General features: G+C 34.3%; 1 protein-coding gene across 1 annotated transcript in view; it reads right to left on the bottom strand.

Annotated features, from left to right (window-relative positions):
- CFAP47 (cilia and flagella associated protein 47) overlaps positions 1-14,773 on the bottom strand; it is a 495,620-nt gene that overhangs the window by 251,613 nt on the left and 229,234 nt on the right. The window contains exons 37-39 of the mRNA XM_045873173.1: positions 11,034-11,149; positions 2,111-2,261; positions 290-378 (exon numbers count right to left, since the gene is read on the bottom strand). Coding sequence (XP_045729129.1) covers positions 290-378; positions 2,111-2,261; positions 11,034-11,149 — 356 coding nt within the window. The remainder of the gene's footprint in view (positions 1-289; positions 379-2,110; positions 2,262-11,033; positions 11,150-14,773) is intronic.

The following is a 14,773-nucleotide window of genomic DNA, read 5'->3' as shown; positions in this document are numbered from 1 at the left end:
TTTTAAAACTTAAAAGATTAGAATAGCTCAACAAACAGAAAGCTCATAGACAAAATTCATAAATTTGATATGCTCACTCTTAGCTTTAAATAGATCAAATAGCATTTTAAGAAAACTTGATTTATCTTAATTATTTGTTCTGTTTTATCTGATGATGTTCATAAATTTATTGTAATGTAAACACATAAAATTTCTCCTCAAAACGGTTCATGTTGAAAAAAATTATTCACCTTAAGATTGGATATGATTAATGGCAAAGAAATTATATGAAAATGTTATATTAACGTACCTGAAGTCCCCAGCAGTATGGAAGGGATTTTTAACATTCACATTAATTTCTTTCCATTTATAACATGGAGATTTGCAACGTAAAACTTCCTAAAGTAAAAAATAATAATAATAATAATAATAATTCTATATGAAAGTAACAAAAAAGAATAACCTGAATTGTAATATACAAACTTAAAGTACCTAAAAAATAGTACACTGAAATATTACACTGATATTAATTTATGCAGTCTCCCTTGTCCCACAAATAGTGTACTGCTAAAATCTGGGTGGGAAGGACAGAAATAGATTTTACCACATTACTGAATTATTTGTCACAACAGTGTCTCTTAAACTGATTTCCTTAATATTGGTTTTGTTAATGACTGAGTATGATTTCACATTCGAAAATTAATCAATCATACCTATACCTAATATACATGACATAAGGAAGAAGCAAGGTGTATGTATGTGCACATGCATAGCTCTGTGAGTGCATGAATATCTGCGTATGAGTGTGGCATGCCTTGTTTACAATGCGGTGGCCACAGTGACATTATTTGTACTGTAATAAAAGCACACATCTAAAATTAAAACTTCGAATTACCCGAAGGACTTGCATGGAAGATAAGATTCTAGGAATTCTACATTCTTAGACTGATCATGTTATTATCTTATTTCATTTCTCCATTATTATCCAGCCCACTCCCTGGATTACTAAAACCATGAGTAGCCAGATGGAGAAGTAAACAGACTGCATGAACTTCAGGTGTCAGGTTTTCTGCCCCAGAACCATGTAAATGACAAACTAAAATCATCCATGTCTAGAGACACATATGGCAAAGCAATGTTTTATTTTGGAGAATTCCTGTGAGAGGGTTGGGAAGTGTAAGAATTTATTATTCAAGAGGAAATCTGAAGATCACGACACACATCTCAGTGATAATCAAATGTCCGCTTCCTGTTCTGGGTGTCTGTACCTTGTAAATCAGTCTGTCCATGTGAGCAACTTAATGCTCTCCTCACACAACTGGCCATTACTGGAGTCAATCTCTTTTTTTCCTACTCATGCCACTGCACACCCCAAATTCTTTATAATTCTTTATAAATTCTTTATAATCCATACGGAAATCTGGCGACATAACAAGTTTACTTCTTCTTTACCATACATCCATGGTATAAAATAATATTTAGACAAAATAACAGCTATAAAAAGTCAATGACAGCAATATCACAACTATTTTATAGAGATTTAAAAATCCTTCTCCCCCACCCTTTGAGATATAAACCGAATTCTGTCTGGCACGTTATCGCCTCTCAATAAATGCCAGTCTTAGCATTATCTTTAGAGTGGATTTGATCCAGGGGGCACTCAAGATAAATTGATGAATGTTCCTATCAGAGAAGAGAAACATTTTCTTTGCTGCATAAACCACCAACCCTTAATTCAAACAAAAACACAGACAGAAGCCCAGGGACTGCTTTACCTTAAATCACAAGTCTCCACAGCGGAAGGGAATATAAGTTGCTATGTGTATAGCGAATGACTCCATTATGAAAAGAACAAACATAATCCTAAAAATCTGACCTTAAAGGAAGACTCAATACAAGCAAATCCTCTTATAAAATTGAAGAATTGTTTCCACAGAAAGAGTATCACAGCAAGAATACCAGAGACACAGAAGCCAAGAATTGTGCAAATGTAATTATGTGCACGTGTGTCTGTACACAGGCTCTCAAAGAACAGGAGCTGTATTGAGAGAAAACTTGGAGGAACAGCTGTGCTTGGGACACTCCATGGCCTGAGAAGAGAAGACACACGAAATAGGTAAAATTTACTTACAATGGCTTTAAAACTGAGGACTTCACCCTTAAGAGCAAAAGTCATTGTAGTCCCTCCTATTGCATGCTTAGGTTTTGAAATTAATAGCAGTGAAGCTTCAGCAGGATGAAGGAAGCGACTGGTGAATTTCAGAGTGATAGCAATTTGGTTTCTATTTAGTAAAAGATAAAAGAAGAAATATTTTATTAAAAAGGCACAACAAGTAGGTCTTCAGTGTAGATCACGTGCCCAGGGCCTACACTCTGCAATATACTCACTTCTACAATAAAATTGAAGACCGCTGCAGATCCCAGCAAGCCTACAATCCAGTTACTGTCATCAGTTGAAACATCTTGATCCAATCTGTAAAACCTACAGTTCCCTTCAAATGTACATATAATTTACCAAGTAATGGATTTCCATTTAGCCGCAGGAAATCACGTGGGTATTTTTGTGTGAAATTCATAGGACATTCTGTGCTACTGTTTAGATGAACATCATATCATATCACTGTTTTTTTTTTTTGTCACGTAGAGAAAAAAATGAGAATGACTAAGAATTCAAAAAATACTTAATGCCATGGTTGAAAATAAAATTTAAATCTGGAATCAAAATAATGGTATATAAGTAGCAGGATTTTTGAGAGAAACACATAAATAAAAGAAGGAAAACACAAAGCCACATCCATCTCTCTTAAACTTCAACTTTCTAGTCTAAAACACAGTAAAACGATAAGGAGTCTATGGACTTGGAGGAGATTGAACTTACCCGTTTGTAGGGAAATGACTACACCATGGCATCCTGGCAACTTGGCATGCCAACGCATAGGCCACATATACAAGGCTTAACTGCAGTGGATAAAGTCTTGGCAGAAAGCCTTTGATCCTCCCATAACAGAAGAGCATAGAGGCACATGAAGAGCTGTTAAAAGAACCTTTCTCACCTGCCTCCCTACCTCGCCTGAGAGGGTATCATCAGTTTCTCATTGCCTCCTACATTCTTTTTTTTTTTTTAAAGATTTTATTTATTTATTTAACAGAGAGAGACAGCGAGAGAGGGAACACAAGCAGTGGGAGTGGGAGAGGGAGAAGCAGGCTTCGCGCTGAGCAGGGAGCCCGATGCGGGGCTCGATTCCAGGACGCTGGGATCATGACGTGAGCCGAAGGCAGATGCTTAACGACTGAGCCACCCAGGCGCCCCTGCCTCCTACATTCTGAAGCAGTAGGAGGGTTACTACCTAGCCCCCTTCAGGGGAGAGTTACAGGCTATAAAACTGCTTAGTTGTAGCATGAAATTGGCTGTCAACAACAGGGTGTCCTACCAGGCATGATGCATTCATCAACAAAAGCCCTTTTGTTGTGGTATTAACCTGCACAAGGGACATGGGGATCTGGCCCTTTTGATAACTTCTGTTTTCACTGTTTATTAAGTAATGAAGTCCTCGAATTAAAAAAAAAATGGGCTCAGTGTTTCTTAACTGGCTAAATCTTTCAGACTTGCCTTGCCTTGACACAGCTGTGGGTAAAAAATCTCGGGGAAATTTTACCTTTGCTTTTGCTCTGGCTTTTAGCATAGTTATCACAGTTAGTCCTTTGTGCAAACTATCACCTACTGCCTTCTCCTAGGATGCCCATATGTGGAAATGGAGATTGGAATAGATTCTCTCAGTGTCCAACTTTGAATTAACTTCCCCCAAATCCTTGTGGAATTAATGATGAATGGGTAAGTCTATGGAGCAGCAAAAAGTAAAGTGAATTAAGGACTTTCAAAATCAATAGAAATACTCTCAAAACTGCTTTTTAGGGAAAATTACAACTCATACGTAGCAGGAGTGGGGATGGTTTTTACTCAGATATGCCATCACAAATCTCCTCAATCTGTGCAAAGGGATATTTTGTTGGTCATTATAAAAGCTCATGACTTTAATTAAGAACAAAGAATATTTGACCTTGAGATCTTTTTCAGGGTATATAGGCTCAAACTCTGTGTTAGGATACCTGTGAGTGACTTAGGATTTTTCTAGATATTCTAAAATTCATCATTAGATCAAGTCATTCATTCATTCATTCATTCATTCATTCATTCAATTTTGAGAGAATTTATAATGTCCCAGGCACTGTTTTAGATTTTGGGATATAGTAATTAGAAAGAAACCCACAGTATTCCTGATCTCCTGGATCTTACATTCTATAGGGCAGGCCAGATGTTAATTTTGTCATCACAAAATAAATTTGAAAATTACGAATTATGTATGTGCTAGGAAGTGGTATGAGAGCATGTAACAGAGAGTGTGGTATAGTCTGAAGGGTCAGAGGAAGGGATGTGCTAGGTGGGATATAAAGGACAAGAACGAGTTAGCCAGAATGAGCAGGGGAGGAAAGAAGTATCCAAGGTCTCTGGTAGGAGGAATTAAGTGTTTGAAGAACTTACCAAAGGCCAGTGGTACTGAAGTTTAGAGAGCAAGAGTGTTAGTGATACAGATATATCCAAGAGCCAGCTATGAAAGGCCACATGTTGAGATAATCATCCTATATCTTAATGGTAATGGGAAGCTATGGGAATATTTTAAGCAGAGGAGTGATGTAAGCAAATTTACATTTAAAAAATTGTTACCATTCTAAGATAGAGGATGGATTGCAGAGAAATCTTTTAGTAGTCTATTTAAACTACACTTAGTTTAAAGATGATGGTACATTAAACTTAATGTGGAGTAGGTGATAGGAAGAAAGATGTCAAATTTAAGATATATTTGGTAAAATCAATAGGACTTGCTTGGAGATTGGCTCTCCATGGAAGCTGATTTTAAAAAGGTGTATGAGGATGACCACAATCTAAATAACATGCACTTAATAAATGAATTTATGGACCTATACTTAAATCCTATGAAACATATTTTAAATAAAATATCCTTTTTATGAGATCAATGGCTGGTTTAAGGACCATGAAGATTTGAGCCTCTCTTGAATATAGTTGTTCCTTTTGAAATTTTGTAGTCATATTGAGGCATGTAAATGACAAGGATCCCTTCCTGAATGTATTAAGAAGTTCAGAATCAAATGGGTGGTCCACTTAGGTAAGTGTCCTAGGTCTCTAAAAATGTGTATAATTAGAGGCATCATCTTAATTTTCTTCCTTTTATTTTATTTTCTTTTTGTTTCAATTGCCTCCCTCTCATTAAAAAATATCATGATATTACATGTCTCTTGTAAGGCACTTCAACTCAGCTTTTGGAAAAGATGGAAAATAATTTATAACATATTAGTCAATGTCAGTGCCCATATGGCTCAATGAGACTAATGAGGAGAAAAAGAAACAGAATGTTCTTCCAAAAGTATACTTTTACTTTTATGTAGTAACTCTATGGTTATAGCTAAATTTAGTCATCAAATTAGATGCAAAAGTAAACGTTTGTTTATATGTTGATGTACTTGTTTAATCTTTTCTATATAAATGATATGGCTTGGAATTTAAATCCACAGCTGTCAGAAAGAGCCATTATTAATCATGATTTAGACAGACTCTAAGGATGTGGTACACATAGATAATTATATAATATCTGATAATGATAATGCTGTCATTTTTTAAAGAAAACAAAATATTTTCTGAACCCTATTTGTAAAAACAAAAATATGAAATTACTTAGTCTAGCTAAAAAGATGCTTAAAGAACCATCAAATAATAGTATTCAAGCCTACAAAATAAAATACATCTAGAAAAGGAAATAATTGTTTTCCATATATACTAAGAATTAAACATTATCTCTTCTGGAAACACGTCCATGGTTACCCCAAGAATACTTAAGTGCTTTTTTTCCATTTTTCTCTAGTTCTATACACACAATACAAATAAAACAGTTATCAAGTTATATCCTCATTGTGAATTTGCTTGTAGGACACTCTGCTAGACTGCAAACACTTGTGAGTAGTGTTAATATATTTTCATCTATGAATAACCAGCACTTCGAACTGGGATGGGGGAAGGGGACAAATACTTATTGCTTCCTCTGTGTTCTAGTTACAGTACTAGGTGTTTTGCCTATTTAATTACATTTATTACTGACAAAACTTTGGGTAAATATTCCAATCCTCGTTTTACTTTTTTTTTTATTTATGAGAGAGAAAGAAAGAGAGGAGGAGGAGCAGGGAGAGAGTGAGGGACAAGTAGACTCCACGCTGAGCAGGGAGATTGACATAGGCCTCGATCTCATGACCCTGAGATCATGACCTGAGCCAAAACCAAGAGTCGGAAGCTTAACCAACTGAGCCACCCAGGTGCCCAATCCTCATTTTCTGAATAAGAAAAATGAGGCTGGATCCTAGAGCAGTACATGGCAACATCAAAGCCCAGCATTTAATTGTTAAATGACATGACAGTAGGGTTCTAGACAATGGCATCTGAAGCCCAGATTTATCACCTAAGAGAAATCTCATTAAACTGATAAGAAAGAGATTTTTTTAAAAGCTGATTGTTGGAAGAAGCTATCAATGAGCATCTGAACAGAGGTTAATGAAGGAAACAAAGCTGGCCTGGAGACTCCAGGAGAGGCCATTTCTAGAAATGCCCACCTGCATGGAGGGCAAGACAGGGTTCAGACAATTTCACTGTCCTCAAGGCCAGTGCAGTATGCTGGGCAATTGGGCCTAAAAGCAGAATGTTTTTCACCCTAAGGTAAAAGTTTGTGTGTATACACAGAACAACAATATATTTTCTATTGCCATATTATTACCGATGAATGGCTAAACAAGTACCACAAGGCATTAGAGTAAATCCTTAAACATGAAACACTGAAAACAAAATAAACATTAACAATTGACCTAAAAGAAAATAAAAATATTTAGGTAAGAGTTGAATACATAAAAAATCAGAGACATTTATGAAGATAACCCCAATTTAAGAACAGGATGCTATGAAAGAGATACTCAATAAAAATGAAAGTATTCTTAACATATATATATGTATATATGAGATTCTCATTTTCTCTCCCTCTCTTTGCCCCTCTCCCCTAAAGGAAACACTTGGAAAAGAAGGCTTGTTGATAAAAAGAAGAAAAATCAAAGATAAAAAAATACTAGTGATAATATAGGATACAATGAACAGGTTCAATATCCAACAACTACAGGTTGGAAAATGAGAAATGAGAAAATAGATGGGAGAGAATTATGAAAGAAATAATTTAATTTGCCAGGGCTTATGAAAAACAACTTCATAGTTAAAGGAATCACTGTGTACCCAAATGGTGAATAAAAAAACACCCTCCTTGATGCATTCTGGAACAGTATCAGAACACAATGGAAGATCCTAAAATCTTCTAGAGGTGTTGGAAAACAGAATTATAGTAGACTTTCTCATCACAAATACTGAATACTATGAGGCAGGGTAACAATTACCTTAAGAGTTATGAGGAAAAATCTTTTCAACTTAGCATAATAAACCAAGCAAAATATAAATCAAGGGTAAGGGTAGTAAAAAGACATGCTTAAAAATGAAAAATCTTGGAAAATTTACCTCTCATATTTTTTATTATGTTTCATAAGGATTTTTAAGTAAATAAGTAAGTAGATTAAGAAAGAGAGAGATAACAGTTTCTATCCAAAGAGAAATAAAAAATGTCCAATACTGGGGTACCTGGGTGGCTCAGGGGGTTAAGCGTCTGCTTTCAGCTCAGGTCATAATCCCGGGGTTCTGGGATCGAGTGGCACATTGGACTCCCTGATCAGCAGGGAGTCTGCTTTTCTTTCCCTCTGCTTTTCCCCCAACTCATGCTATCTCTCTCTCTCTCTCAAATGAATAAATAATATCTTAAAAAAAATGTGCACTATTGACATCTCTTCAGTCGGTCTGGAAAGCAATCAGTCCAATTTGGAGGAAAAGGTAAAGTGCTCTAGAAATGGTATACTTGAAGGAAAGAGACATCAAGGACTATATGCACTTCTTTAGTGATCTCAATTTATTGATTTTCTCAATTTAAAAAACGAGTCAAAAGATACTTTTTATACTGATGGTGTAAGAAACATTTATAAAATAGATTGTCACTCTTGGAAAAGTACTAAGTAGAAGATAAAACTGGTGATGTTTGGAGGGAGGGCAATAAATCTGGAGATGTAAACTAGATCATTAAATATTATAGCTATATATCAACAAATTATTTCTGAAGTTGGTATAACCAAAATAGTGGCAAAGATAATATAGATTACTTTGATTTTGGAGGTAACCACTGGAAGAACTAAAATGAGACATAAATGAGGGAGTGAAAAGTAGGTGGCTCAAGAAATGGATTTCTAGAGACAGATTTGAGGGGAGAGGGACTTGCTTTTCATTTTAAACTCCTCTGCATATTTGGACTTGTTAAGCATGAATAAGTTAAATTTTGATTAAAAAAAGATAAGTTGAAAACAAGAATATAGGTATATGTGTAATATGGTCAAAATATGAATATATGTACTCATGATTACATGTGTGAGTAGGTATACATGAATATATGGTCGATTAATGTTCACATGATATGTATCAAAACCTCAAGAAGCTAATATTTATAAATATGTCTATATTTATATAGACTATAAGTGGTGCAATGGTGTATAAAGAGTAAAATAGGCACACCGCTGAGAAGTTAATAGGAAGTACTGTTCACAAGTACCCAAGTGAAATATTCTCACAAACCAGCTCCTGGAGAAGCAAAAAATGATACAATTACATGTCATGAATCTTCACGATTGCTTACAAATAGTCAAAGCCACATTTTATTGAATGCCAAGGGCTTTGTATGCATGTGATACACACACACACACACACACACAAACACACAATATGTACAGGTGTCAACTGAATAAAAGTGACAACAATGGATTTAGATTGGCTGGTTTTGAATCACCGCTTAACCACTTAATAGCAGGGAAAATTGGGCAAATGATTTAAGGTCTCTGCTCAGTGTCTTCTTTTGGAAAATGAGGACACTAATATGGCTGTTAGGATGATTAAATATGAAAAGGTACACAAAGTGCATGTTATATAGATTTTGTACGTAGCAAATATTTAATAAGCATTGTTTTAATATTTACATATAATGCATTTATTTTGTAAATATTTAACTAGCCATATGCTATAATAAACATACTTGTGCATATAAAAAGACTAAAAGGAAATGAACTGATGAATTAACTGTGCTTATCTGATGGGGTTCTAGGTGATTCTGTTTCTTCTTTATACTTTTCTGTAACAAACTTATAACGATGTACAGGTTTTACATTTATAATAAAGACTATAAATGTTAATTTTGTTAACTGAAATGTGATATTAAGCTAAAATATCAGAGGCTTAGTGTGATTGTTAGGAAATATTTCCACTTAATGAGAGCTCTGAAATACTGGAAGAGGTTATTGGGTTTATGAGTAAAAAAAAGCAGAGAGAAACGTAAGTGCTTTTCACTTGTATCAACCTATTTGAAAGGCAGAGAACAGATCTCAATTATCAGAGTCCTGTGGGAAGAAAAATGGGACTGTGACAATGTTCAAATGAACGTGTATTACTAAAGTTGTGTTTTATAACAGACATGTAATAAGTATAACTTAGAAAATGGGTGGGTTGTTTTTACAAAGATTTTTATTCTAATCATTTAACTTATAATATAGAAACAGGAGAATGGAGAATTGTTTTCCTCACACTCAGTTCAATCTGGATGTAGTACCAACCACGAATATTCAGAATTTATAAATTATATACTCCTTAGCATGAAGAAGTAACTGAAGAAAACAAACACAGGCTAATGACACAAACCAAGGGCACTGTTACAACTGGGTTTCTTGGTATTTTAAATGCAATTAAAATGGCCCTGATTTCCAATTATTTCTGCATTTGATATGCTAGAAGTAATAATAATTACAATGTGAAGAGCAACTCAAGTTAATGTCTAGTTAAAAACTAAAAAGATAACCAGGTGAAGTAACTTTAGTAGTTATAATCTGTCACTTGGCACTGGGAAAAAACAATTGAATGCAAAGGCAATGACTAAAATTTAAGCTGGCTGAAGTCAATTAGTGGTTATTAAATTTGTGAACCCCTGTGATATTAACATAGCTGTCCTCTTATCATCCTTGTATTTTGTAATAAGAATATTTGCCATCGTTAAAACCAGTGACATATCTAATAGGATTTGTTGATCTGGAAAGAGTCATATATTATGCTCATGTTTAATTTCTCGAGACTAATTTCTGGGGGTTTCATTTGTACTTTATTTTTGAAAGTAGGACAGTAGTAGAAACATTAAAGAAAAGCATCATGAGAACAGAATCATATAGAAATGAAACTTTAAAGAAAATCACTATAATTTAGGAGCATATATATATATATATATATGCTTATATTTATCTATCTATGCATCTATCCACACATATAAACACAATGACAGTGAAGGGATACAGAAAAACGGCAACACTGAGGGTATCTTTAAGGTAAGATTATCAGTCTTTCATTTTTTTTGTTCTTTATACTTTTATAGTTTCTAAATTTTCTACAATGAGCACATTGCTCAGAAACAACTATATATCATATAAACAGAATGACATATAATAACATTATATATATATGATATATATAACCTATATAAAATCTACACACTGGTTTGAGTTTCCTAAGGGAAACCGAACTACAGTACATAAACAAAAAACTTATAGTCTAATCTCTATGGCCCATATGCATGCAAAATAAACTAAAATTAAAAGCATACATAATAAGCAACTGTTTTATGTTGTTAGAATTATTTTAACAAAATTGGTGAGGAATCTCAGCAACATATACATAATTTATCTATGTCTGAGTGATGATCTTTTCATTATATGTATACCAGTTAAAAACAAATCCAGGCCATGCTTTTATAATTATAATACACACTAAATATCTAGGGTTGATATTTTCAGTGAAATAAAATTTAAAAGAAAAAAACACTTACTTCGGAGATATTGTCACAATGTTCCCTGTTTGGGAAAGGGAGAAGTCAGAGGCATCTTTTCCAACAATTATAGCATTATACACTAAGTTTTTCAAGCTTGGATTTTTCAGTAGAATCTATATTGAAGAAGAGAGTATACATAAGATCATGAATTTTAAAAATATATAATTTAGCACTTATTTTCATCAAAGCAAGTTATACATTTTAATCATGAAAATATTCCTAATGTGCACTAACTGGAGGAAAGCAGACTTTGTATTTAAAGATAACATAAATATATAGTTTAGCAGAATAAGCAAGGAGAAGGAGTTTTCAAGCTTTCAAGCAAGGAAATGACAGAGGTAAAAACACCTGATTATCAAAGATTTAAAATCCAAAGTTAGCAACTTGGATTTTATTCTTACTGCAAAGAGAAATCTTTGGAGAATTTTAAACAGAGAATTTATATAATCCAATTTACAAAAAGGATACTCAGGCTGCTCAGTGTAGAAAGATTTATAAGGAGTGTACTTTTAAGAACAGAGGCCCAGGCTGAAAATGACAGTGGCCTTGACTCGAAGCAGTAGTCTAACAAGGGGCTGGCTGTCCCTTCCTTCCTGATGCCAAGATAGGGAGGGTATGTGAAGACAAGTTACTTCATTTTTAGAGAGAATATTTCATGAAAACTGTGAATATCCAAGGGTATATATAGAATATAATATGGATTCAAAAAAAAAAAAACCACCCCAAAAAACAGACACACTGGGAAGACTCCAGATTATCATGGAAAATACTGACTCAGAGGAGAAAGATGACCTGGGGGAAATGCATGACTGGCCAAATTAGAGTGACAACAAGGTGAGTACAACTTATGCAGCCCAGGAAGTATAGTCACAGATTTCTGAAGAATTAACAATTAGCACCATGTGTGATTAGAGTGACTTATAGTGACTTACAGTGATTATGGTGACTTGTACAGAATATGGTAGATTTGTTAAAGATTAAATTAACTAGGGGCACCTGGGTGGCTCAGTCAATTAAGTGTCCAACTCTTGGTTTTGGCTCAGGTTGTAATCTTAGGATTGTGAGATTAAGCCCTGCTTCAGGCTCCACACTCAGCATGGAGTGTGCTTGAGATTCTCTGCCTCTCCCTGTCCATCCCACCCTCCCCCAGCTCTGTCTCTCTCTCTCTCTCTCTCTCTCTCTCTCTGCCTCTCTCTAAAATAAAATTTAAAAAAATCTTAAAAAAATAAATAAAAAATTAACTAGTTTTATGTTTCGATGAGAATTTTTGTTAACTACCAGGAGAAGTACACTATTGCTGAAGAGTTTCTTCTATCTTTGGTTACACCAAGGAACTGGGGTTCTCATGTTACTTACCTATGTATAATATCAGTTATAATGGGGCCAAGACAAACCCAGTGTGTTATTTTTTATTTTTTTAAAGATTTTATTTATTTATTTGACAGAGAGAGACACAGCGAGAGAGGGAACACAAGCAGGGGGAGTGGGAGAGGGAGAAGCAGGCTTCCCGCGGAGCAGGGAGCCTGATGGAGGGCTCGATCCCAGGACTCCAGGATCATGACCTGAGCCGAAGGCAGACGCTTAATGACTGAGCCACCCAGGTGCCCCTATTTTTTTTATTTTTATGTATGTACATATGAATTTGAAGTATTAATGAATAGACCAAGTAATTTTAAGTTCCAGAGAACTAACTTCTGTTTTCTGAAAGGAATTGTAGAAAAATCATGAGGATTCCCTGTGAGCTGCTACTGATTTTTAGTCCTGGAACATCCCTAACCAGCCCCGAGATCTCAAGGAAGCTACTCATTCTCATTATGTCATATCCTATATATGACACAAAGGCACTGGGCTCACCTGTGGTCAGATTATTCCACCCAGGATTTCACATTGGGGTGGTAAGTGGTAAATGGGGACAAAGGAAATCTGTTCAAGGAGCCTCAATTCCCCTTTTGCACCTTTTGCAAGATAGCTTATCTTTCACTATTTAATAGTTATCTTTAACTACTGTGCTTCTGTGTAAATTCTGCTTCAAAAAGAGAGAAGAAAAGTTCAACTGCATTTAAAAATGTCTCAGAAAAAAAATGTCTTGGAAATCACACACACTATTTTTTTTTAATGATCACTCTATTTTTTACTGGTTCCAGGATTCTATGTCTCTGTTACTGACATATAGTTGCACAAATACTTTTTCAATTCTAGTAGCCATTTCTTGAGATTCTTTTTTATTCTAGAGTGATGAAAATGTTGGTAAAAATGATATTCAATGACTTAAGCACTGTCATTTATAGTGTTGATGCATAGGGGCAAACTATGCCAAATGTTCTCAGCAATTTCCAAATCAGTGATTTTTCTTAAATGAAATTTAAAACTAAAGCTTATTATAACTGACATTTTCTTGCATTTAAATATAATTTTTGTTACTGTCAAAAGACATACTCTACATTTGTGAAAAATCAAAGTTATATCTGTATAATTTCATCTATAATCTTTTTTTCCCCTTTTTAATCTTTCTTAGTAGGCTCAATGCCCTACGTGGGGCTTGAACTCAAGACCCAAAGATAAAGAGTCAGATGTTCTACCTACTGAGCCAGGTAGGCACCCCTCATCTATAATCTTAAAATACGAACATTATTTCTAGTAAAGAGCTAAATGTGGAAAGAACTATGTCCATTTTAATATGTTTTGATTTTAACACCACAATTAAAATTTATATTTAAATATTAGTGTTGTTAATTACTTTTAAAAAATAGTGGCAATTAAATGGCATAAAATACAAACACATGGACAGAATTAGAGAACTGGAATTAAAACTAACTGTAATAAATCACTGCTTAATCTAATTCAGACTCATCCTAGACTCTGCAGGCTTAATCAAAACATTTCTAACTCTTTAGAAATTTTATTTTGAAGTCAAAAAACCTCTCCAATATAATTACAGCTCCAGGCTTTGAGGATCATTGCAGTTAGGGAATTATCAGAGTAAATACTGTTGAAAAAAATCTTCTAAAGAGTTTTATATCTTTTTTTCCTGATTAAAAGAAAAAAATTCATAAAAAGGAATCATATCTCAATGTATGCTAACAAAAAATTCAGGAGACGCTTTCCTTACCCTAAACTGAGCCCTTTACATGTTGAGACAAGAACCTGTGTTTTCCCCGATTTTTAACTGAATCCTTACCAACCATCATTCATATCATCACAAAGGCTATATATTTTCTCAGAGGTTACAATTACAAGTCAAAAATCACCAAGACATATCTTCTGAAGAGCAAATATGGACAAGTTCTGCATCGAATGTATAAAATTACACCCTCCCAAATAAGTATGAGGAGGAATACATAAAACAGCCTGAAGAAAAGGAATAAACATGATCTAACCAAAGAGATAAAGTAATTTTTGCAGGAAATAAGATTCTACCAGCCCACAGTGTCCTCAGAAAGAAATAAGGAGAAACCTATAAATCTGGTTGAAGATTTTATGAAAACTGGTAGAAGGAACAATCTTAAATAAATATAAGCAATTTAAAACTGTATGCTAGAAGATACTTCACAAGTGTAAGCTTGAAAAACAAATTGAGGTCAATGACCCTTGACAATATATTTCTCAAAGAGAACACTTCACAAATATGGACATTTATACAGATTTGTTATTGTCACAGGATTCCAAATTTCATTTTTGATTTTTTTCTGCAAATTAAAAAATCCACCATTACACATTTAGCAGCTCTTGGTTATATA

The sequence above is a fragment of the Mirounga angustirostris genome, unplaced genomic scaffold (genome assembly GCF_029215605.1).
Source record: "Mirounga angustirostris isolate CCGP_5_RB_7025 unplaced genomic scaffold, mMirAng1.0.hap1 SCAF_11, whole genome shotgun sequence".
In the NCBI taxonomy this organism is placed as follows: domain Eukaryota; kingdom Metazoa; phylum Chordata; class Mammalia; order Carnivora; family Phocidae; genus Mirounga; species Mirounga angustirostris.
The sequence above is the reverse complement of the archived record's forward strand: the minus strand, read 5'-3'. Positions and strand labels throughout refer to the sequence as shown.